The sequence below is a fragment of the Annulohypoxylon truncatum genome (assembly GCF_022578515.1).
Source record: "Annulohypoxylon truncatum strain CBS 140777 unplaced genomic scaffold F4807scaffold_12, whole genome shotgun sequence".
NCBI classification, from domain to species: domain Eukaryota; kingdom Fungi; phylum Ascomycota; class Sordariomycetes; order Xylariales; family Hypoxylaceae; genus Annulohypoxylon; species Annulohypoxylon truncatum.
The window spans coordinates 840347-865844 of NW_025953798.1; the positions used below are offsets into that span (position 1 = coordinate 840347).

At 49.1% G+C, this 25498-nt stretch overlaps 7 protein-coding genes across 7 annotated transcripts; 5 read left to right on the forward strand and 2 right to left on the reverse strand.

The window, feature by feature from the left end:
- Window positions 1-2673: 2673 nt before the first annotated feature.
- Window positions 2674-4051, reverse strand: F4807DRAFT_451304 (uncharacterized protein; the record flags this gene model as incomplete). The annotated part of the gene is made up of 6 exons (XM_048000224.1): window positions 2674-2705; window positions 2777-3168; window positions 3257-3453; window positions 3506-3586; window positions 3642-3885; window positions 3954-4051. The coding sequence occupies 6 exons, from the start codon at window positions 4049-4051 to the stop codon at window positions 2674-2676; spliced, it is 1044 nt and encodes a 347-aa protein (XP_047855291.1).
- Window positions 4052-5274: 1223 nt separating this feature from the next.
- Window positions 5275-7446, forward strand: F4807DRAFT_58296 (coproporphyrinogen III oxidase). Its single transcript, XM_048003228.1, has 2 exons — window positions 5275-5685; window positions 5752-7446. The coding sequence occupies exons 1-2, from the start codon at window positions 5518-5520 to the stop codon at window positions 6766-6768; spliced, it is 1185 nt and encodes a 394-aa protein (XP_047855292.1). The 5' UTR covers window positions 5275-5517; the 3' UTR covers window positions 6769-7446.
- On the forward strand, window positions 7315-11508 carry F4807DRAFT_58302 (uncharacterized protein). Its single transcript, XM_048003229.1, has one exon. The coding sequence runs from the start codon at window positions 7860-7862 to the stop codon at window positions 11319-11321; it is 3462 nt and encodes a 1153-aa protein (XP_047855293.1). The 5' UTR covers window positions 7315-7859; the 3' UTR covers window positions 11322-11508.
- Window positions 11509-11997: 489 nt separating this feature from the next.
- On the forward strand, window positions 11998-13929 carry F4807DRAFT_422589 (PAF acetylhydrolase). Its single transcript, XM_047997697.1, has one exon. The coding sequence runs from the start codon at window positions 12186-12188 to the stop codon at window positions 13740-13742; it is 1557 nt and encodes a 518-aa protein (XP_047855294.1). The 5' UTR covers window positions 11998-12185; the 3' UTR covers window positions 13743-13929.
- Window positions 13930-14404: 475 nt separating this feature from the next.
- On the forward strand, window positions 14405-15713 carry F4807DRAFT_422591 (uncharacterized protein). Its single transcript, XM_047997698.1, has 3 exons — window positions 14405-14519; window positions 14583-14924; window positions 15001-15713. The coding sequence occupies exons 2-3, from the start codon at window positions 14635-14637 to the stop codon at window positions 15638-15640; spliced, it is 930 nt and encodes a 309-aa protein (XP_047855295.1). The 5' UTR covers window positions 14405-14519; window positions 14583-14634; the 3' UTR covers window positions 15641-15713.
- Window positions 15714-15738: 25 nt separating this feature from the next.
- Window positions 15739-17192, reverse strand: F4807DRAFT_58340 (glycoside hydrolase family 93 protein). Its single transcript, XM_048003231.1, has 2 exons — window positions 15832-17192; window positions 15739-15773 (listed from the first exon to the last, which is right to left on the reverse strand). Exon 1 carries the CDS (start codon window positions 17092-17094, stop codon window positions 15967-15969), a length of 1128 nt encoding a protein of 375 aa, XP_047855296.1. The 5' UTR covers window positions 17095-17192; the 3' UTR covers window positions 15739-15773; window positions 15832-15966.
- A 5436-nt stretch (window positions 17193-22628) lies between these two features.
- On the forward strand, window positions 22629-24936 carry F4807DRAFT_58350 (mannose-binding lectin). The gene is made up of 2 exons (XM_048003232.1): window positions 22629-23322; window positions 23602-24936. The coding sequence occupies exons 1-2, from the start codon at window positions 23116-23118 to the stop codon at window positions 24700-24702; spliced, it is 1308 nt and encodes a 435-aa protein (XP_047855297.1). The 5' UTR covers window positions 22629-23115; the 3' UTR covers window positions 24703-24936.
- The last annotated feature ends 562 nt before the right edge of the window (window positions 24937-25498 follow it).

Genomic DNA, 25498 nt, shown 5'->3' on the forward strand with positions numbered 1-25498 from the left:
TCTGGAATAATACCGGGAGTATGGATCCTCCCGATGGCCCGGCGGCAGAGGATCCTTACATGCATTCAAAGTCTTTACTGTCGGATTTGGGATTTATAACTTAGGCGACGAACCGCCATCCCAATATACGGGCAGTCACTCTCAAACGAATCGATTCGGGCCTATATGGTTGCACCCTGGGGGCCCATTTGAATTCCCCTTTCGAACGCTTTTAGATCTTTGCTCGCCTGGCCCGGACGACTTGACACTTGAGGCGAATCCGCCTATTCAGCTAAATGAATCGAACACAAAATGGGTACTGTTCCTGGACAATCGTGTCGCTTACCTCCCGCGCTCCAAAAATTTCCAAGCCAACACCTTCCCAGCCAGTGAGCCAGTCACTACTGATCATATCAATTGTGGTCGAATTGCTCCTGATTGGACTGGGGCGTGGATTGTATTCCTTCATGGAGTATATTGGCTACCTCCGGAACCGGATGACACTCATTTAGCTATGTTTATGGGGGAGTCACACGATGAATTGTTGCAATTTGATCGCGATGGACGCTGCTGTGTCAATTACAACTACGACTCCGCCAATCAATTTTCTGAATGCTCTGATATTCATTGATGGATCAGGCGAGATGTATGTTGAAAGTGGGTTTTACGGAAAGGGGGCGATTAAAGTACCAGAATCAAAATTCATTGCTGTCATTCGAGGTTCCGTACAACCTTTGAACCGTCCACCGTTTACGCAGTGGAATAGTCTCAGGAGAGCTGCCAATGCTTTCGATGCTGCGGACCACAGCTCCGACACCCCACAACAAATTAGTGTTACTATCGGAGAGATAGCTCATGATATTGGCCGCGCATAAACGTAACGGTGTCATAACAAATAGTGTTTGTTCGTCACAGAACAGCATCAACAATGAATTCTATTTAATAAGAGGAAAGAAGAAAAGGGGTCAAATGTGGGGAACCCCGATGTGAGTGGATTACATAATACAAGCGACTCTGGCTTGGTGGGGTAGGACTAACCCCGCCCCCGCCTTAGTAGCCTCCAACGTACTATCATGGATGTACGGTAGCTGGCTGGTAGGGAACTAAAATTAGGTCTTAGCACATTATTACAGCTGCCCTTGCCATTCACTCTGAACCCCTCTTCTCTCATTTCTTCTTGTTGTTCACAGGAAGAATCATTACCTGGTTGAGCTCATGACAGCTTCAATTTGCCTCTTGAACGATGCCTCTAGCCCCTCCAGCGGAAGGCATATTCCCTACAATAGAGGACTGCGAGAGAGCGGTGCAAGCTCACGCAGCAGCAGAGGGCTATGCCGTAGTTTTACACGCGAAGGCCAAATCGAAACGTACTGGCGAATATATCAGATATCTAATCCGTTGCGATAAATCAGGGAGTTTCCAATCTAAAGCAACAATCGGAATTAAGAAGACTACCACTAAGAAGACCAACTGTCCATTTTCTTGTGTCATGAATAAACGTCAGGATGGAGTCTATTTCGCCGTGACCGTTCCACAGCATAACCATCCCCCGTCTAACAACCCCAGCGAGCATGTACAGCACCGAAAGTTGACCGAAGATCAACGACGCTTCATAGAGGCTGGTGCTATGGAGAAGAAGACGGTCAGATCTATTCATGAGGAACTCCTTAGGGCATATCCGGAATGTCTCGCTAAACTTGAGGATATTGGGAATCATGTCCAAACTTGGAAGAAGAAGGCGAAGGAGAACGCTACGGGAGTGCAAGCTCTCCTAATAAACCTCCAAGAGAGAGAAGACGTCTGGAGCTTCCCTTTAGAAAGAAACGGTAGCTTAGAGGGTATGTTCTGGGCTCCAAAATGGTCTCAATCTCACTGGCAGCGACAACCGGATATTCTCATAATAGAGACGAAACACATGATTAACCAATCCGTTCTCCCCGTTATCGAGATGAATAGCGTCCTGGCCGTGAATTCGCAACTCGGTGCTGGTTATGCTATTCTTCCAGACAAGAATGACCCTACACTTTGCTGGCTTATGCAAGCTGTGGATAAACTCCGCCAACGCTTGAGAATCCCCAAGCTACAGATCCTCAACATAACAGACTTCAAAACCGCCGAGAGAAATGTCCTAGTTGAGGTTCGCGTCGGACGAAATCTGCGCGTCGTCTGTGGAAGACTCCTCGACTCCGGGATGGAAGCGTCTGGTAATCAGGATGACGTCAACGATGACCAGAGCTTCGGACCAATTATGCGGGAATGATCACGATCATTTTTAAGCGCCTACTACGTGTATGAATGTTGATCTTACAAGTATCGCCCAGTCACAAGTACAAGGATAATATGCTGTTCTCAGGGGCAAACTCCAATGTTAACGATTCAAAAAACGAGTGGCGCCTAGGTTGGTTATACTTAAGGACTTAGTCTTGAATTTGGAGTCATCACGAGGTTTATGCTGACGCGACTGAAATTTGCCATGGTAAAAGTATATCCTAATAATCTACACCCAAGAGATGGGGAATTACTTTCGCAGGCATTAGTATTTGTGGCTAACATGCTTTCCATTTCAAACATCTAGTCATATTAATCATGAAGTATCTACCGGAATATGAATTAATCTATTAGCAGAAATATCTATTTACTAGCTGCTAAGAAAAAATCTAATGGATATCTCAAAACAACGTCCTCAAACAGATCTCACATCGTCACGCTCGGCAGCTCAGTCAGCCCTAAAACGAAAGAACATACTGTTAGCAATCACGCATCATTCAAAGTCGTTAGCTTATATGGAGACACTCACATCCGTCTATATCCTCCTTGATGGTCTGCTCCTTCTTGCAAGCCGCGGCCTCGGCCGGCGTCTGGGTCTGAAGCTGGGAGCACTTGTCGTTGGAGCATCGAGCGTCCAATGCGCGTTGCAGGGCGTCTCCCTTCCAACCAAACATGTAGTCACCATGCCAGCCATAGCCGGTTTGGTCGTCCATACTGTATACGAAGGGCTGGCTACCATCCTCAGGCCAGATTGAGGGGTCGTTGAACTCTCGAGTGTCCCACATTACTTCGTACATGACTTGCGGCAAGCGCACCGGGTGCGTCGACGGGCATGCGCTGGACATCTCGAAGCTCCCGCTCGACGGATACGCGACGTGGCTCTTGTGGTCGGGGCTGTCCAGGTTTTTACCATCCCAGCAACTGGAGGAAGTTGGTTAGTTGATGCTCAGAGTTCCTCTCATATTCGGCTGAGGTTCTTGGAGTTAGGGCGTGATATCTTGGGACTCACGTTGGGAAGGTAATGGTAGCACGGATACCGCCGTCGCATTGCTTGTTTGGGAGTGCAGCTGTATCCATTTGTGGGTCTGCACAGGGTGCACCGCCGAAGGGAGTCTGGTTGACGTTGGTGTAGCAGCGGTGGCAGAGCTGCTTTTGCTGACCTTGGGCTGTGCGTAGCATGGCCTCACCGACGAGCATTCGGAAACCCTATGAACTCGTTAAAGGGTGTCTCGGCGACTTACTTTCTCGATGGACTTACCGGCTTGAAGGCGGTAACCTGGGTGTGGCCGTCATAGGGCGGGATATAGTAGACGGTCATTCCCTCCTCACCTTGAAGACCCTATTGGGGTGTGAGACAAAATCCAAAATCGGGAGCGGAAATACTTTCTACGTACTAGGTTAACCATCTGCTTCACCCTCTTGTAAGTCCCGTTGCGGGCTTTGAAATACAAGTTGGCTGTCCAGTAGTTGGAGAAATCTTCGCTGAAAGAGCAAGTTGTGCAGGTCGATTCTGAGGGAAGGTCGTATTCAACAGGTGCCATAGTCGCATTAAACGAGTTTCCGCCGACAACCTGATGTATATGGGGCGATTGGATTAGGCCCGGAGACACGAGGGGGTCTACACGCTCGACAACTAGTCTGCCTCCCGTGTTAGAATTCGCGCCTTTCTCTTTCTGTCCAAGGGTCTGGTATCAAACACAACTTACCTAGAACACTGGAAACGCATCATGGCCGCCGTGGCATACTGGGCAGAGACTTGCTGCGGGATCGCCGCAGCGGCTAGGAAAAGGGTCTTCCACTGCATGTTGATAGGGAGAAGCAGCTGCAATTGATCTGCACAGGACAAGATTGGGCTGAACTGTAGATCAAAAGGGACTGGCATGAACGGATCAAGGATGGGAACAAATCCTTATATATCTCACGAGGTGTCGTACGGAATTCCCCTTTGAGGATGTCGTGGCAAGGTCGCCGGGTAAAGTGCATTTTGCCCAGTCTTCAACCAACTGCCGAGGACAGCAGTCGAAATATAATTTGACCGAGTGGACAGTTACCTCCGAGTACCTAGTTATGAATTATTGAAATGCCTCTGCTATTGGCCAGAAATGAACAGATGTTGCAGAAGACGCGGGTTGTGCTGCTGTCTAGTCCAGGTGTTCTATATTGGGATATATGAGGGAGCAGGGCTGGCCCAGCAATGGTGCAGTAGCATTTCTATATCGTTTTCTCCCGGATAACGGGAAGAGATGATCTGCAGGAAGGCGAACCTGGAATTCGCGTGCGCGGGATGTTATGAGCCTCTGCGTGACTTTAATTTGAGGTTCTATTCAGGACCGAAACGTGGCGTTTTTATCCCATTTACTCGGTTCGGGCTTCGTGATATATGATGCTTGACAAATACTTACCCAGGCCGGTGGGCCTTTCCAATAAACTCGATTCTATAATATTCTCTTCGGGACACTTAGAGTTACTTACCTGACGACCTTGAGTTGTGGTAATGAAATACTCCGATTACGTCTGCTAATGCCTAGTACTCTTACTTCATCTAATCAACTGTAGATAGCTCTGGTCACCCGTATAGCTATGGAGAATGCGATTCACTCGGGTCCAAAATAAATTTATTAAGCTTGAACTATCGTCTAAGTCATGTCAGTACGCTGTTTAAATAATCCCCACCGCGTAGATATGCACCTAACAACCGGTCTCTATGAGAATGAATCTTGTTCATACTAATTTCACACTGACATCGCGATGCTATTACAAAGGTACCTTAAAGTCAATTAACCTCGCTTTTACCTATACTTTTTATTATAAAATCTTTGGATACCATTACTGTGATTCCGATAGTAAGTCTAATCGAATGTAAGAGATGCTTACGTACATGGTGGCTGCCCCTTTTCCCAGGTTCGTACTTTGCTTAGTCAACTCCACGAGGAAATGTGGATCTATATGATTTCACTACCTAGGTACCTATATAAGCCAGCTGCTGCCAGCTGGCAGTACCTTAGCAGGCTTAGGTAAGTTAGCTACCGCTTGTAGATCCCGTCCTGCCCGCCAAGCTGCCCGCTAGCTCAAGCTATCATAGTAGGGGAGGGGCACACCGAGCTTGCCGGTTATGGTGCGTTATCGACCTATTCAACTGTCCAGTCGGGAGGTTCCAATTAAACCTTATGACCTGTGACCTTGTGGTGAAACATACGATCAATACTGTCTGTCCGCTAGATTTTCAATTGGTCATATTTCTATAAAGGGTCTTTGTTTCTGTGTTGCACAATGTCGAAGCGGTTCAGTCAATCTGCCTTTTTACGACCACAATTCCTAAGAACCAGACCCCCTCCTCGACGATCATTCACAGTTGGCGCAAACCGGCCCAATAAGTCGCGTTGGGCCAACGGAGCTGCTGTTGCTGTCATTTCATTATCGGGTTTGCTCTTCGCAATGGTATCTTCGACCCAGACTCCTTCCGTAGCTATATGCCACCCAATTGACTAAGTCCGCGTGCTCCAGGCGTCCCAGAAACCGGTTAAGTTCGATGCCCGCTCACTCGCCGAGCTCGACGAGCGAACGAAACGCGAAAAGGGCATTGATGAGAATTCCCCTATGCGTTTGCGTATGGAGCAGTTCATTCGCGAACAGCAAAAGGCCATTGTTTTCGAGCTTGAGAAATTGGACGGCAAGAGCTTTCGTGAGGACACGTGGTCCAGGGAGAAGGGAGGTGGTGGTGTCTCCTGTGTCTTGCAGGAGGGCAACGTGTTCGAAAAGGCTGGCGTGAACATCAGTGTCGTGTATGGGACGCTGCCGAAGCCTGCTATTGCAAAAATGAGGGTCAACCACAAAAATCTTGCCGAAGCCGATGAACTCGACTTCTACGCGCTAGGTCTGAGCATGGTCCTGCATCCTCACAACCCAATGGCACCAACCGTGCACCTAAACTACCGCTACTTCGAGACTATGCTGCCGGACGGTACGCCACAAGCCTGGTGGTTTGGCGGAGGTAGCGATCTGACCCCGAGCTACCTATTTGACGAGGACGCCGTACACTTCCACAAAACATTGAAGGAGGCTTGTGACAAGCATAACAAAGACTACTATCCCAAATTCAAGAAATGGTGCGACGAGTACTTCTGCAATACGCACCGGGGTGAATCCAGAGGTATAGGTGGTATTTTCTTCGACGATCTGGACGAGACTGTGGCCGATGCCGACAACACTTTCGCCTTCATCCAAGACTGCCTTAAGAGCTTCTTGCCCTCCTACTTGCCTATCATGCAAAAGAGAAAGGACATGCCTTTTACCGCAAAGGAGAAGGAGTGGCAGCAGGTGCGGAGAGGCCGATATGTGGAATTCAACTTAGTTCACGATCGTGGAACAGCGTTCGGTTTGAACGTCCCTGGTTCCAGAGTCGAGAGCATTCTAATGAGTCTCCCATTGACGGCGTCTTGGCGGTATATGTATGAGCCTGAGCCGAGAAGTCGGGAGCAAAGACTAGTCGAAGTTCTCAAGAACCCCAAAGAATGGGTGTAACGATTTGCTTACGCGAAATGTAGACCACGAATATACTGGAAAGGCGCAAGAAGAGGAAACTTACAAGGGCTGTGTACAAAATCAGATACCATTTACTTAATAGATACACAGGTATATACAAGAAGTTACGATAATATCTTATTGCATTTGTCTTATTATTTTACACCTGTATCGACTTTATGATCTTGGTCACTTTGTGATATGGGAGTCGTTGCAAGTACATAGGTAGGTAGGCATGTATTCCGTAGATAGTGATAACGTATTGACTAAACTGTAGTTAATCGTACAACCTGACATTTCACATATCCATAATAAAAAATCAATCCCTTGTCTCTAATAAGGCTGATAATAGAGTTTTGGTAGATCGTCTGTATTCTCAATTAGAGTTTATTGGATAATATGGGTGAGGACCCGACAGGACGGGAACCGTTTCAACTTTTTGACGTTGGACCATTTAATGTCCCGAGAGCACGTGCCAAGTCTTGATTTCGTGTAAATCATTAGGTGGATTAATCTTGGTGGGGCTGTGACAGACGCGGCAGGAAAAAAGACATGGAACCTTAGGAACCTTGGAAACCTTGGAAGGTCCTACCCGTATGAGGTGGTGTCATCAAAGAGAAATCGAAAAAGACTATAACTCGGCTTCGAAAGCTTAAAAAAAGTAAACCAAGCTCAACTTTTTTTCTTCTTCGCTCGTAACTAATAATGACATAAATTTTTGGAAACACGCACCTTTTCACCCTTCGTAACCCCTCTTGATTGAACCAGCCTACTTTAATATTACGCTCATTTACAAATCTCTTACGTCGACGCGATCGTCGTTACATGTATATATACAAACGTTACGTTGCCTCACCTTTAAAGATCGTGTCGATCCTTGACATCTGGTCGATCCATTTTTCTACGTATCCCACGTATGCGACAGCACCACAGACAAACAATTTGTCTTTTCAACGTCTGGAAGCTGTCGCGTAGTACATTCATCCTTGTTTGACACATTACACTGTCTACAGGAAATCTAACGCTATCTTATCCGAGTCATGTTCGGGGTTGTCTTGCCAGATCTAAATTATTAGATCCAACCCGTCGGAATGCTTTCACACCTTCGCTTCCATAGACGGGGCCCGTCCACTCCCTCGTCTCCCATACCCGAAAACAGCCCCTGGGATACTGCCGCCCTTCAACCAGCCCAGCTCGTCCCTGAAGATGGTGTTCCAGCTCCCGAGATCCGCTTACGGTCCGATGCCGCTGTTCCCTTCGCCCATGCTCATGGACAGCCAACATCGCAATCATCTCAACCCACATCGCCGTTATCGCAGCAGCAGCAACCTTCTCAACATAATCAACCACCAGTCTTGCCCCCAATTGCCAAAATCTCTTCGGCCGATTCCGATCTATCCATAGACCTTGCTAATCTCGACTCGAAACAACGCGAAGAATCGAAGCAAGAACTGAAACCTCTACCGCGATCGCCTTATAATGAAGACACCGGGTTTATTGGCGGGCTAGCCTTACAGAATTATCGCCGGGAGCAAGAGGCACTAAAACCAGGCTCCTTAGATAGAAATACGACAAATGCGTCCGATTCTGTATCGCCCAGTGCCCATCCTAGTGTAACTAACTTCTCGAGCTCGAACCGTCCACCACCACCTACTAGACCTATCAAGGCTGCCTCCTCCTTCATCCCGCCTACCTCGCTTCAGAATGCTACTTCAACGAATAAACGATCAACAAGTGCCAAAATGGCACCAGAATCGCCGGCCTTACCATCCCAAGGCATGTCTCTTGATGCGCCAAGGGGCAAAAAGGGTCTTCCTTTTCTCAAAAATCCTATGTCAACACTGTTATTGCGGAGGAAAACTAGCCAAAATGTACCAGATCTGACATTACCATTACGCGGTCACGATGAAGAACCTACGTATGATCCTCGTATTAGAGGAACCCGAGTTCACGATTTTAGTGCTCCACGGCCGAGAAAAGTCGTCTCTATCAACGAGCCGACTAATTTAGGCGTCGAGAAGCCTCGTCAAGACACTATATCACCTACCGCGGAGTACAACTCCCCTGTTACAGAAGCGCCTCCAGTTCCCCCGAAGGACGACAATTCCCAGTCCACCCGATCGTCTTCAACTTATTCTCGGACAATATCGGTAGATGCTGCATCTCTGCAGAAGTCCCAAGATTCTAGGAATAGTCTTCCTAGTGTTGGATCTAGGAATGGACAAAATAGCCAGAGGCGGAAGAGCTCTATTCCACCTTCACTTATGTCATTATCTCGTAACGTTTCAGAAGCATCCGCTCGAGATGTCCTCTCGTCATTACCCAGGCATATGAAAAGCACGTCTTCCCGGTTTAGTTTTGATATGATCGGTGCGGCAAAGCAAGAGAAGCTGCTGGAAGAGCGACACCGGCAACGACAGCAGGATAAAAAGGCAGATGAGACACTCGATCAGCGGGATTCCCGTTTTGATGATTTCGATGAAGATGCATTTGATTATGATGCGATGGATTACGACGATGGTCTAGAAGAACGTATACCAGGGGTAAATGCTGATTATGAGGAGGAGGAAGAGTTTTGCGGCGTCGATGATGACCCAGATAATGATCAAGAAAATTTTGCAGGCTTCGTTTTCCAGAGATCTAACCCCATATCAGAGATAACGAGCCCTCATAGTGCCGGATTGTTACCTACGCCTAGGGATGAAAGTGGCAATGCCATTGGCTATGCAATGACTGAAGAAGACTCGTCGAATATTCCGCCGCCTTTGAATATTCCCGTTAATGACCGAAGCGAAGCTCCCACGCAGCAGCCGTCGGAGGGTGATACTCCGACAGGCTTGGGTATTCAGGGACTTGGAGCTGTTAACGAGATGCCTGAACGGATGTCCTTTCAGCAGCAATCGCAAGAAACCACGACACAAAAGCCTCTCTCCAAGGATGATGAACTGTATTTCAATGACGGACTTATTCACGATTTCGATGGAGAGGGTGATGGTTCGGCTTTTGATGAGTCTATATTTGACCTGGAAGATACAGATCAATATGGTCGACCTATACCTGGATTGTTTGCCAATGCGCTATCGCAAAGACAAGCTGCCCAAGAGGCAAAGAAACGAGAATCTGATATGACATCTAGGTTGTCAGCACAATCCGAAATCTCGCAGTCTACTGCTCACACCTCGGTCAGTGCTGATCTACAACCTAAACCAATGGAGTTAGAAATAAATGAGGAAAGGGTCCCACGCATTGAGGAGCGGCAGTCATCTATTTCAGGCTTACCAGCTGCAGACCAAGATCAAATAGCCGCCTACCAAGCAGCTCTGGCAGCGGCGGCTCATCAAGCTGCTGCTTCTGGGAAGTTCCGAAGGGATTCATCTCCTCCTCCACCTGCGACGTTAACCATAACGTCCCCTACGACATCCGGATCTTCCCAATCCCAGGGCCATCCCGAGGAAGTCGATGATTACGAATATGATAATGATTTATCGTCAGGATTGGATGATTATGAACTCGATGATGATGATATCATCGCAGAAGCTAATGCAAGTGCCCTTGCTAATGATTCAGATGGTTGGTATGGACAAGAATTCGGTTTTTATTCTGCACCAACGCCACTACATGTCCATCATGGTCCCAGTGTCCTGAGTGAGAAAAATATCTACCAATACTCTCACGGGGGCTATTTTGGTCCAAGCGGTGTCAACCGGTCTACCTCGGGCCGTATTGTCTCCCGTGAGCCGAATTTGACGCCTATCACTGAACGCTCTGAGTATTCAAACCGGAATTCAATCATGAGTTTAGGCGTACCTCAAAGCGCAAATCCTAACGGGCCGCTGCAGAGTCCTGGCTTAGCTCAACTGGCGATGATGGCTGATGACGATAACATGTCTCTGTCCGCTCTGCTCCGGCTACGCTCCAAGGCGTGGGGCGACTCTCAAGCGTCGCTCGTAAGCTCGCGCGACGGTTCACCTAGTGATAGGAATGGCGCTACCAGCCCGTGGGGACAAGACCCGCTCGGCATTGGACCTTCGCATGGGCGCAAGAATTCAGCCTTTTCTATCTTCAGCCAAGACTCGACAGGAGCGGGCAGTGGCTCGGGAAGCCCTACACTAACCATGTCGATGCCTGGCGTTCCGAACCATGCGATCCCTCCCCTCAGTGTACCATCTATCTCGAACCCTGCTTCCACCACATCCCCCGTCAGCGCACCAGTCTTTTCTCCTTTACAAACATCTTCAGTGTGCCCACCTGTGTTTGAAGACGAAGAGACCAGTCCGCTTGACGAGAGAAAGACCGAAACGAGAAGCGCGAGCACGTCAGCATCAGGCACATTGTCAAGGCCATTTTCGGAGACTATGAGTCCAACTGTGGGTATGCCCTCGCAAAAGAGGCCGGGCATGGGGCACAGGCATAGAGGAAGTGCGGACAGCATTTCCTACACGAAAGAAGAAGACAGTGGGGAAACGCGATGGATCATGGAAAGGCGCCGAACCTCAGAGTCAGGCGAAATTGAAGTCCTTGGTCGGCAGGTGGTCGATCGGGGCAGGATCTAGTGGCTTCTGAGATATCTTCGAGATTTGTGATCGAGCGATTGCTCCATTCTCGCTATCTGCAAAAGTATAAGGACAGGAGACCCGGCGCAACGGTGGTAAGGTGATGACATATGGAGCACGCCCCCCGACTTACATGTCACGCTTGCTCGGTTTCTATAACGTAGCATCAGGGGAACTAAGGGCTGGTAGCATAGATATATAAGGGTTTGCCGGAGTACAAAAGGATTGGGTCATCTGGCTTTCTTGGATTCAACGGAGGCTATCGGGCACAGAGTGGCTTTAATCGTGTATATCTACGCAAATCGTTGTATAAGTACAATGACGCCTGTCGGCAGGCAGGATTAATGTTTACTATCCCATAATCACCATGTGTTATGAACTGGCTTATATTTTGGGTCACCAGCGCTCGACCAAGTCATGTTCTAACATATTGGCAGCGGTTAATAAATAATACCAATCTCACGATGTTCTGTGCTATTGTTACATTATCATGTAGGTAGCCCCTAGCTGAATCCCAGGTGTGGTGATACGATTGAAGGCTGGAGGCTGAGGGATGGAGGATGACGTCAGCTTTGCGGAACAAGCGTAGCCCCTGCATCTCTCTATTTATCGTGTACCTAGGTATGCTCAGACTCAGCTAGGTACTCCAAGAATAATACATCTAGAGTTGAAAGAAGCTACACATACTCCCTAGTGTCGATTATTTACAGCCACATGCGTAACTTGTGGGGCCTCATTCCAAGTATTGCATCATAGCCATTCTCTACTCCGTAGTAGGATGTCTTTATCAGTTCACTCAATTCATTCACGCTCAAGAAATCTGTGAGAAAAGAATACATCTATTGCTAGGCTTTTTAACATACGATGAAACAGCTTCCAGAGATTGGGGGTTTAGGCAAGCCGTCGCCAACTGGGCCAAGAGCTCCATCTATTCGACGAGGGAGGTTGTCATGGCGATATGTCCTCTGCTCATTAATCGCAAGTTACATTGTATATTGTTACGCGTTCTCATTGCCCCTTTTCGCTCATCTACTTCCTGAATACAGTGGTCCGTATCCAGTTGGGGCGGTCGATGTCGAGGTCCCCCTTGCGTCGCCTCGCGTTGTTGATACGGCGCGACTAAAGGGGTCAAAAGAGAAAGCATTTGAGATAGAGACGGTACTCTTCACGATCTATTATCCAGCAGCGCAGAACGCTGTTAGCCAGAAACCGAAGCACTACTGGATTTCGAAACCTATCTCGGCGACGACTGCCGGATATGCCAAGTTTGCGCATATCGGCAATTTTGTCGTGGACAAGCTCCTGGCCGGCGCAGTAGGCGCTCTCGTCGGGAACATACAGGTCCCCGCGCAGGTTGATGTGTCACTGGCCGACCTAGTAGCTACCGTTACTGAAGTTCCGGAGACTCGAGACGATGTTCGGGAGATAGAGAAAGTGATACGGATCGCGGAGGGTGGCCATCCAGTTATCATATTTTCACACGGCATGGCTAGCGGTCGTACGAGTTACACCCACTACGCCGGCGAGTTAGCGTCGCGGGGCTACGTCGTCGTCATGCTCGAACACAGGGACGGGTCCTGTCCGGGATCCATCATCACGAAAAACGGCGAGCCGGACAAAACCAAACTCCTCTTCGACGTCGGAGACGTCGAATCCGCGTCCGGGAAGGACCTAAGCGTACCCGAGTTCAAGCGCGCACAGCTCGACTTCCGGGAGGCCGAAATCGAGGAAGCCGTCCGCGTCCTAAAGCTCATCAACGCAGGGCAGGGCGACGAGATCTTCGCGAAAAGCTCGCGGGGCGAAGGCGCGGATTTCCGGAACTGGAAGGGACGCCTCAACACGGACGACATGGTGGTCGCGGGCCACAGCTACGGCGCGACGGGCGCGATGCAGGCGTTAAGGGGCGGGCCGAGCGCCGCGCGCCCGTTCAGGGGCGCCGTCGTGCTGGACCCGGGGAAGCACAGCGGCCGCCTCAACGACGACCTACGCGTCCCCGTGCTGGTCGTGCATAGTAATTCGTGGAGCAGTCGCGTGAGCCTGTTCTACGGACGCCCGCACTTCGACTCCGTGCGCGAGATCGTCGAGAACAATGTGCTAAGGGGCATGCCGAGCTGGTTCGCCACGTCGCTGGGCACGTCGCACCCGAGCGTCACGGACGCGCCGCTGCTGGAGCCGCTGTTGCTTAGCTGGACGACGGGCGCGAGGATCGATGTGTATGAGGGCTTGAGGCAGTATGTGCATGTTTCCGAGGACTTTTTATCGTTCTTGGGAACCGGGGATAAGAGGGGGTTGCTGCGGGAGAAGGCGGAGTTTCCGGAATATGACGAGGGGAAGGGGTTTGGAGTGTGGAAGCCGGGGCAGGACCATGGAGAGGCGGATAATTGGAGGCGGTATTGGCAGGTTCATGTCTCTCCTAATTAGATATTTAGTTTCGGGTTGGGGGCGTGCGGGCCGGCTGAGCTGTCAGGTATCACCACAGCTGTCGTGTTACGTAGGACCGTACCGTGAGATGTGGTGTTCAGGGGCTTGATAAATCTACGAAGTCCCGATTCACGAATGGCTAGGCCAAAGTCGTTATGTCCAGTAGCTGCTTTGGTCTGAAATGTATAGTAATCAGAAACAATTCCTGAAGCTCCTGCCGCATTCACGCAGGAGTTAGGGATGGTATACAATTTGATTAAGTCATGAAAGGCCTTATCACTGACACCCCTTTCCTGAGCGCAAAATATTCCAGCCCTATCCGGCTTCTCTACGCCACACCCCTATATACTTCCAGAACGGTGTATCCAGCTCAAGGTTGTAGTTAAGGACTTATCGGTACCGATGTTGGGTGCTCGTGAGATCATACCATCCACATAGAGCGTAAGCCATCAAGTTATGGGCTGAAACTGGACCAACCAGAGGCTTTCCACTAAAGCATCTTGCATATACGCAGGTCTCAGTACTAGGTAAAGGATCAACATGTGCGTACTACAGTAGCTGCCGTTTTGTGGGGGCTTAGAAACTTCTCAGATGCTTTTTAAGACATCCCTTATTTAAGGCTGACAGGTTGGCCTCATAAGAGTTACGATCAGATGGCGACTCTTCCCTCGGACCATAGTTTCCTCGTAACCATCATGTTGAATACAATATTCTTCCATATGCTTGCTCTCCATACAAGAGCTAAGTGGTGATGCTTGTGATAATGAAATGTTTATTGTAAGTCAACCGTTAGAAACACCCCGTACTACTATAGCTAGAATCTTATTCATACGCATATAGGCCCCAGTAACACATAGTCTTTCAAATAAAACAATACGGTACACCACGAACGATGACCACCAACCTCGGGCCTCTAACTACCACGTTCACGCCGGCGCCAGAGTGCACCGAAGTCATATCTGGGATTATATATACGCAGACCGGAACCGATGGTAATACTACCACCCACAAATATCATAGTCTCGGACCGGCCGACACATCGGAATGTTACCCGTCGCCTTTTCAGATCACATCAGCCTATTACTCTCCTGGAAGGTGCCCTTCAGGTTGGTCATCGGTGTGCGGGTCCGTTTACATTGCCAGCGGAACTATTACCGAGACCACAGCTACTTGCTGCCCACCGTACGTTTTCTATGTGCGACTTGGCCACCTCATATAGGTATATGTGATAAATCCTAATTCGAGTGTTCTTCTTCAGCGGGTATGCCTGTATGCAAGCGGCAGATGTGACAGACTCATGGTCGACATTATCATGTACGAGGGCTATCGAATCAATGGTCAACGTAACTGTACCGGATGACAGCCACCAGTACTATAGGGTCACCCAGCTCTCCCATGTCTTGGTAAATGCCGCAGCCATCACGGCGCGCTGGCAGCAGACCGACTTCGTCGCATCCGAGACCGACACATCAACGACTCCAACGACTTCAATAACTTCAACGACTTCCGAAGCTACCTCTTTCTCTTCTGCCTTTCCAACGCCTTCATCAAGCGATACCCCTTCCACTAGTGAGGACACGGGGCTAAGTTCAAACGCGCAGATAGGAATAGGGGTGGGAGCAGGACTTGGGAGTCTTCTCTTAATATTAATCGGGGCGGTGTTGGGTATAGGGATATGGTGGAGTCGTAAAAGGACGAAAAAAGGACCAAACGACACGATCGCCCATGCCACAAACCCGGAGGCTGCGAAGCCGCCGGTGGAAATGTGGGAGCTGTGGCAACAAGAGATGGAAACTTCAAACAACAGTCATGAAATGGCCACGCAGAATAACAGGCACGAAATGCCGAGTACTTCGAGGCCGGCGGAGCTACCATCGAATCGATGGAGCCAACTTTGAACGGGATAATAGGTACAAAGGTAATTGATAGTGAAAGCGGCTACACAATACATGATATTAATATACCATGCAATTTAATTAAGTGCACGAAATAACACGAAATAACATACGGGCTAAAGCTGTAGCCATGTATCTAACACGGGTAAGCGCCTACCTAGGTACCTACCTAGGTATTGTACGGAGAAACTTACATATATAGGTCGGGGGCATAACATAACTGATGGAACATTTACACACCCGTGACATAACAAAGGAGTATTAGCGAGATATATGAATAGCTTTTCCATTTAATGAACTTCTATCGGGAGACATATTCTAACGACGGATCATGATGGAACCTTCATGACGCTGAGAGTGACTTTATTCGTCGTGCTTGGGGGTAAATGCCCTCCTCCTGCAATTAGGAGTTGACTTTGATCTTCTTGGAATACGTGTAAAGATCTTGTATAAGAGACTCCTTCGGGCGTCGACACTTTCTTCCACGCGCCTTCAGCTCCTAGTGCCTCGTTGATATAAATCTCAGAGCAGCAACCTGAAGACACAATGATGGTTCCGTTTACTCCGCCGGCTGATGACCAAACAACATATGGCGAGCCAGTAGGAACAGTGCCGTCGGTGGTTTGAAGTACGTGGTGAGTGGCGCTGTTGAATGACTCCGGATCGCTGGAGAGACGGTAGTAGACGGGGAATGTTCCTGAATTTGCGGGATTCGGACCACCGCCGTATTCGTAAGTGTAGATATACTGGCCATTTGGAAGCAATGCTAGGGTAGGCATGCCAGGCCGCTGACTGTATGTAGGATATGCTACATCGTCCACCACGTCTCCCCAGTTAATGAGGTCTGTACTAGTCTGATGGACAATCTTCTGGCCGTGAGCCGGGTCTCGCTGATCAGAGTAGTAGTAGATAAGTTTGCCATTGTGAAGCAACAAGAACGGCTCCCACACAGGAGTCAGGCCGTTATTCGGTGAAGCCTGGCCCCCAGCAGCGACGTGACTGAGAAACTCCCAGGTCTCTCCACTATCCTTAGACCCGTAGAGCTCGAGGTGAGTGCTCGAGAGATTCGTCGGGATCGATGAGCCGGCCAGTAGTACGTCCCCCTTCTTATATCCTGCGAAATCCTCCGGTAACACATAGAGAAAAGGCTGGTATCTGAGACCATACCCGTAAGACTGATCGGTAACATTAGACAGCGCTGTCCACGTAGCTCCCTTGTCGGTGGACTTGTAGACGGGAAAGTAGACTGCGGGTGGCTCCGGGCTGTAGTTTTCCCATGTTGCTAAGATGTCATCGTTGGGAAGCTGAGCCGTACGCGCATATAGAACCCTAGGATCCGTATAAGTAGAAGGTGGAGTGAAGATGACAACCTGCGAGAGCTCCTTGATGCCAGACCCCTGCGCCAACACGGAAGAAATAATGGCCAAACTGGCCAACAATCGTTCACCAAGCATCATGTTCGCTAACAACGAGGTATCGATGAAGGCGCCGAAGATGTTCACACCGAAGTCTACCTACACAAGTTTTATTTTGTTTATATAGTTGCATCCCGGGCTGGCCGGTTAAACCTATTCAGACATTCGCTGTACTCTCCGCCGAATAGCTCCGCTAAATCAAGATCTCCCATTGCTACCCCGGATTTTGAGCCGAGCCAATCAAGAGTCATCTCCAAATACGAACTTGGTAAGGTCCACAGTCTAGACCTATGCCGATTCATGGAAATATCTTAGTCGTATTTCAATTGCCCAGCAACCGGAATATCATAGGCCTCAAATGATCGGCAAGTTCCTGACTGCTTGTCGTTCTCCACGTGTCTTGAACAGCTGACTGCGATTTTATGCTTCCAAGAGCCTCCTTATGCGCGCCATTAAAACGAAGAAAACACGACGAGATGAGTGGAAGCTAATTAAGCAAAGGACTAAACATCGTGCGATGTTGTCGCATGGATGTTCTAAATATATCACTCGGCCGAAAGCGAAGGGGAATGTCCGCTAACAGAGTTCAACACAATCAGCCTATATACAATTCGTACCTTATTGGGCTGAAAATGTATCAGCAGAAATACGGGATTAGACTTAGACTATGATGTTTCTCACAGCTTAGGATAGGGAAGTTTATAGAACACTCGGTACGACAATATAAGTACTAAGACGGCGTTTAAGAACAAGTTAAGACTATGACCATTTGACCCCTACGAATTTGGTCTATCTACATACGTAATGTCTAGGAAATCTGTAACTCAATGCTCTCAAAAGATTTGACATCTACGCCACGTCAAGAGGCTATGTTGATGCTGTACCACTATGACAGAGGTCTACTCTGTCGAGAGGTCTAGTAACTGGGGGCCTAATGGGACGGGATGATATCCAATAAGATTATTCACGCCCAAAGGGCGTAAACTTTCGGCTCTTGAAAGAATGGGTGGAGTCCCGGGAAGGCCATCTGGTGGCTGGCCTTAGAGCAGATTAGACAAGGGGCTTTTCCTGTATGTATACCATAGTCTCTTGGGGAGACAGTTCACAGCTCCTCACACAACAACATCGCTGTTTCCCATCTCCTTAGTTCCGCCTCATGATACATCAGACACGATGGGGCTAGGCTTCGAATAATACATCAGCAACTGTCTCTATCATTATTATATCAAGGTACCAAAAATGGATACCTCTACAAAAGCCTGGAATAATCTTAAACTTATACCTATGTTGTTGCCTACATCATATCAACTCGACAAAACCCCAGAGTGTCATGTCTTGCAAATCCGCAATAACCTCTATAGAAGGATACTACAGTGGAATTTTATCATTATGATAGCTGAGATACTTATCTTATTCATTGAAGCACGTCGATATATTTCTTGTAAAAGGGGGAAATAGACCGTATTGGTGTGCCTCCTAGGTAATCAACGAGATCATAATCTCTCAGCAAGAAGTTAGCTAAAATCATCAGTTATACAGAGTCTAATAACCTGACATCAATCAAGTAAGTTCAGCTAGTTGAGTCAAGTAAACTTGGGTATGTTCATACGTTAACCAAGGTTATAGGAAGTTCGTATTAAGCGAACTTGCATAGGTATCTCTTAGCTCATAACTAGAAGACGTGCCTTTTAGTTCATTGAAGGGAATTAGATCATTGTCACCGTGTGTTTCTGCATTGATGGCGATAAGAAAGAATTCAATGGCCAGAAGCCGAGTTATAGGCAACACAACGGATTACACTTGCCTTCCGAGAATAGGAGGCAGCGAGATCCAAGAACTGCCGAGGAGTTCATCAGAGAAGTAATATCCTATGCTTGGGCATACGCAGTCTGAGTTCTAATAACACAACCTATATCGAGATTCCACCTACACCGGTAGACGAATGCTATTCAATGGCTAATAGGATCATGTAATTCGTTTCCTACTGCCCTGTTAGAGGAAAGGGAGTATGTTTTTCCTTTCTACAATGTTTCTATCTAACATTTGTGGTAATTTTACTGATAATATAAAACAACTTATCTCACAGACTTATGATCTCAGGAACGAGTTTCTCAACAATTACCTGGCTATTGCTATCGGCTCCTAGGTTTCATAAATCCTGCAAAGTAGGTATCTGTTTATCAAAGAATTTTAAAGAATGACGTCTTGACTATAAAGTCCCTCTATCTGGAGATACTGGTACGTGTTAATACCTATGAGTTGGCTACCGGGAAAATGCTAGCATTATATGAAGGAGCCTAAGGAGAATCCAGGTGTTGATATTCATGAACTAATACATCTAGCAACGAGTATCTTGATACTATCATTCACTCTATTATGCAGCTACCTCTAGGGGGTCCAGCTCCTCAACACCTCAAGGATAGGTATTCTCCTAAGGAAACATTTGAACAACTGGGAAACGAAATTGGAATACTGATTCGTGGATAGCCTCTGCTCTCAATGCTGAGCTCTCAATATATCGTACCACTCACAATGTAAGGCTCGAATCATAGACAAGAAGAGTTTCATTTGACTACCTAGGTACTTTGTCTATTCGAAGATCTTCTCTGAACCGGCATAGATGGATAAATAGATATCTAATCATAACCCGCTACCATAATCACGACAACGAGAAGTTCTTTAGGAGCCACTGTGGAAAAAGCGAATATTCATTAGCTCCAAGGATCTAAATGTGATATCTTCACCTCAAGATTATGTGTAAAAGGATATGCGGACCATAAGTGCAGGTAACCGCCGTATATCTCGCCATCGCTCACGTGTGAGGTCCCAATTCTCTTTACTTGCTGATACCCAGTTTTTCCTCTCACTAGATGTTTCGTCGCCCCACGTCCACAGTGCCAAGAATGTTTCTCACAGGAACTGTATCATATCTTCGACCGGTAAACAAAACGACCGAGGCCATCGCCGTACATACGATCTAAGTGGATTAAGGCACGTCGTCCACGATGGCCCATCTAGCGGCCCGCATACTCTTTACATACACGCCCATTAAAAGCCCCAGCCTAAGTCCTCCACATGAGCCACGAAATGTTACCGGGCTCGCAAGGATTGCGGTGATCAAGTTGGAGGTCCGAGTGCCTCTATCGACGAGCATCCTGCCTGCAAAAGGTATACATTCCGTAAGACATGCCGTATCAGTATCTGTGTGTATGTATACTTATGCAAGAAAACGGATACATGGAATATCTATCACGATGCGTTCATCCACACAGGAATATCGTTATGTACGGAAATCAAGAACTAGATATTTTGACAGGTGGATTCTGGTTCTATTAGTGCTGTATGGACGGCGCCAAGCTATTTGGGTAGTAGCAGTAGAGTGATGACAGGTGGACCTCAGCAATTCGATAGTGTGCTGCAGTACTGCCGTTAGCATCTATTTGGTAGCCCATAGCTGAGCTCTGCCCGCCACACTGCGCGAAATTCTTACCCATGGATGCGACTCTGTTGCCTCTTACAGCACTGGAGTTCGGGAGCTGAGCAGTTGAGTACGGTACATGGCGCAGATGGCGTCGTCCCGGATAGGCTCCCCCGCATCCAGACTGCCAGCCCACACACACCCTGCAGGGGCTTAGAATCCAGGGCTTTCTCTCAACTGGCCTATCTTGACCCTAAGCGTCAGTGAGGCGGGCGATGCTTAATGCAGGGGCAATGTCATTATTGCATGCGCACTGTACTCCGATTGTACAATATATACAACTCTTACTCGCATAAGTACGCATATGGCATATAGAGACACATAGGCTTTCGGGGACCACACAGACAGTGGGGGTTTGTGAGATCGGGTCGCGGCTATGACGGTTAGATAGAGTATTGTCTATGCTTTCGTCAATCTACAGCAAGATCTCGGGCTTTCTAGAGATGCAATGTAAGCGGCAAATCATCAATTCAGCGGTGTGATAATGGGAGATATGGCGCCACGAGACCGGTAAAAGTTGGAGACTTGCTGTGTGATCTATGGCTTGTTTGGGCACTGAAGGAATCCATCGTGGGTAAACCGAGCCTCATCACATCACACCGATGTCGCAGCGCCGCCGGCGGGTTAGAGCACAGGAGTAGAGGCCGTAACCTATCTAGAAAGATCATCTAGTCACTATTATGCCATTATTTCCATTTAGAAGGGGAAGGTCTCTGGCGTTCTAAGGCATGAGTAGATCGCGGCCTTCCTGCTTCTTATTTGAAGAGAAGACAGAGATCGAAGTTTGCACACAAGGCTTGATCAACTATGCATGATAGAAAATAGGCACTGCGGAAATATAACACGTTTTCGGAATCTTCATCTTATCACTTTGCGGCCGGATTCATGCAAAATGCGCAGAGTGGGGTGACGAAGACCAAGGCCGGTCCCTGGTTGATGAAGATCCCTCCCTTTCTACCTTTAGGAAGATATGCGGGGAACACACGAAGAGTCTCGAGCTCTCGCGAAGGAAACAACTGAATCTCAGGGCATGTGATGCTGCAAAGGGAAAGACACAGGGTCAAAGCACATCGATTCCTTGATCAACAGTATGTGCATGGTGACAATCATGCTATGGCTACCGCTATAGTCGCCACCATTTGCAGTTCCTCGTGATCATATTCCTAAACCATTGGCATGATATTCGTAGCAAAGTAAGACCTTGCACTCCAGAGATTTCCCACCTCTCGGGAAAAATAACCTAGAAAGCGGGATTGCAAAATCCATCTAGGGTCCTTTCTGCGGCGACATAAATCGTGCTTCGCTGACTTAGGTTGTGATCAACGATAGCCATATCCACCTGTTCGAGACCCGGATTCTGGTTTCGCCGGCCTTTAGATACATCGTAAACTCGAATCGTCCGAAAATTCCATTTTGGTGCCCGCGTTTGCTTGTTGGGAACTGCACGTGGCCAAGGGACGTGCATGTTTGAAGCCTGAAACTATCAAAGTCTGATGTTGAAGGCAAACCTTGCGACAGATCACCATAAGATCTCCTTCGCCCCTGTTATACACCACAACGCAACGGGTTCACCCTAAGCTTGCTGCGTTGGTGATAACCTCACGCCTACCTACACAGTAGAGAACGTGCGCAGTCCTTGCATGGGGGCATGGAGGATGTTGGCACCCTCGATCGTGAACCGGATGCTTGGCCGTTACCGACCAAGACAACGGACAAACCCTTTCTCGACGTAGCGTCGCCCGATGTACCACACCGGACGGTGACTAGAAAGACTAGACTGACTGGCAACATATAGTAAGTAGGAACGACAATGTTGGGCATTGACGACTACTTATTACTCTGTATTGCATTGCCGTCATTTAGGGCTCTAGCTGTGGGGAATAGGGGACTTGTTAGTCTATTATGCTGCTGCTACTAACACGGCCTCGGTCATGAATCTGGTGTAGCTCAGGTACTAGGCATGGCCCGCGCCACGAGATAATACCCAGATCAGAACTAGCACTAGATCTTTACCTACCTACTCTCTAAGCGGCGCAGAAGAATAAGATGACGGTTCTATAGCTCAAATGAAATTAAATGCCGGACATCATGACTATTTCTACTACTTTCACGTGCGATGACGATTGGCGATCTAAGATACTCCAAGATAAATCTTGGCAACCTTGAACAATGGAAAGTGAGGTATACGTAAGCTAGTGCAGCTGTAAGGCCAATCATTGTAGGGGCTGAGAGCATGAGCTGAACGAATTGACCAAGTTCTCTGCGGCGATAACCGTTAACAGCAGCTAGATTGGTAAATGCGTTGCATCGACCGCGGCCCTTCGAAGAAACAACGCCGGTCGAGCTCCCCGTTGTGGAATCGGAGACCGAGCGAATGGAGACATAGAGACATCGCGAGATGAAAGATACGACCTTTCTTAAACCCCAGGCCTTAATCGATCTCAACATCAATATGGGCCGCTCGGATTTGTGCCGAGGATGGGCAAATAGAATAGCAACATAAAAGGTCTCGAACGGGATCGACATTTCGATAACGAAGATAGGATCTTCCCATCGCCTCTCCCGCACCGCACCGCACTGCAAAGATGAAGTACCAGATTGTCAACCTTGCCATCTCGGCCGGCGGCGCGCTGGCAGCCACCAGCGGCGAGTTCAACGTCCTAAGTATGAACGTCGCGGGCTTGCCAGAAATCCTCAACAGCAACGAGGTCCCGGGAGACAAGACGACCAACTCGGAGGAGATTGGCGCCAAGTTCGCCGAGTACGATTATGACATAATTAACGTACAGGAGGTAAGGCGACGCCCATTTTTCCCATTTCATACATACCTACACTCTCTCCCTTTCCCAACACTCTCTCCCTGCATTCATGATACGTGAAGGTTTGCGGAACACGGTTGAAGTTTGAACCCCCCCCCCCCATTAAAATCCTTGTGTGTCTGCTGCAACCCGCCCCCTGTGCCGTTCAACCTGCCCCCCTTTCGTTGAAACGAGAGGTCCGAGCACGCACACATACCGATACCGCGGGATACCGAACAACCAAAGATCTTGGACTAAAATCTAGATGCGCAGGACTTCAACTACCACGCCTACATCTACTCAACCGACACGCACCCGTACCGCACGGCCACTTCCGGCGGGGTGCCCTTCGGCTCCGGCCTCAACACCCTGGCCAACTTCAACTGGGTGGACTTCGCTCGCGTCAAGTGGGCCACCTGCAGCGATGCCTCTGAGAACGACTGCCTGACTCCCAAGGGGTACACTTTCATGCGCGCCATCATCGACGACGGCGTCTACGTCGACGTGTACAACCTGCACGCGGATGCGGGAACCGAGGACGGCGACGAGGTAGCTCGCGCCGCGAACCTGAAGCAGGTCGCCGACGCCATCGACGCCAACAGCGTCGGCAACGCGGTCCTCGTCTACGGCGACACCAACAGCCGGTACACGCGGCCCGACGACGGCATCACCGTCTTCGCCACGCAGAACGGCATGACCGACACCTGGGTCGAGCTGATCCACGGCGGCGTCGTGCCCACCGTCGAGTCCATCTGCGACAACCCGAGCCTGGTCAACACGTGCGAGACCGTCGACAAGGTCTTCTACCGCGGCAGCCCTCTCCTCAGCCTGACGGCCACGTACTGGAACTATGAGAGCACCAAGTTCCTGCAGTCCAACGGCAGCATCCTGTCCGACCACAACCCGATCACCGTGAATTTCACCTGGGCGGCCGGCTCCTCGCTGCGCCAATCCGGCTACTGGGGCGGCCCCCACGGAACCTGGTTCACCGACGTCACCGCGCTCGCGTCCAAGACGTCGCCGAAGGCCAGCGTGCTCAGCTTCCGCGGCGGCAGCCGCCTCGACAGCGTCGGGCTCACGCTGACGGACGGGACCACGTTTACGCACGGCGGCACGGGCGGCGATGCCGCGACGCTTACCCTTAACTCGGGCGAGTACTGGACCAGCGCCGAGCTGTGCCAGGGCCAGAAGAGCGGCGAGACGCGGAACTTCTACATCAAGGCGACCACGAGCGCCGGCCGGACCCTCGAAGCCGGCACCTCGACCTCCGACTGCGCGACCTTCGCCGCGCCGTCCGGATGGGGCATCGTCGGGTACCTGGGCCAGGACGGGGACGAGATGGACCAGCTGGCCTTCGTGTATGCGCCGCAGTAAAGCGGGTTAGGCCTTTTTACCGCAGCGGAATAAATCGTACATAGTAGTAATACATAATCCATAATTACCTACCTACCTTGTACTTCCTATTTAGCAGTTCGTACAGTGAAAGAGAATTAAAAAAGAAAAAAAAGAAAAGGGGAAGTTAAACTTCCTCGCCTATCTGCCTAATCCATCTAGAGCGTACGCGGCTATGTAGGTAGGATTTGCATCATACCGTCGCAGCAGCCTAAATGGGGGAAACATTAACTGCCGGGCGGGTTGTTGTTGATGAGATTCTTGGGTGTAGGTTCTAACGTGAAGAAGGGGGGATCGGCACTGCAAGATGCAGGCATATACAGATCTTCAGCGTGTACCGCCCCCTAGAGGGGGTCGCAGAGGGCCGCGGCCACGTCGTCTCCATCCCTTCTAGCGTAGAAGGGACGAAAGAGGTAGGTTAGGCAATTATAATTAGATTGGGAAATCCCTCGTGGCTATTCGCGTACCTGCGTAGCTCGCGTGGCTTCCGGAATGAGGAATAAGCATTTTTTTTTTCAGCCTTGCAGTGCGACGGTGTATAGGTCTGATACAGTACGATATGGGATGATACGTTTCTGGACCAACCCGATTCTGACTTGAGGTGGGCACCCCTATTTCCCAATTCAGATACCTGCTGTTCAGGACGGCAGGACGGGCAGAATAGCGTCAGATTAAGTCCCCCATGTACCAACTAGCACTGTATCGCACTATACGCCAAATACGTACAGTATAAGTCAGTGCCGGGTGGCACATGGGGAGCTTTTTCTGATTTTATTCT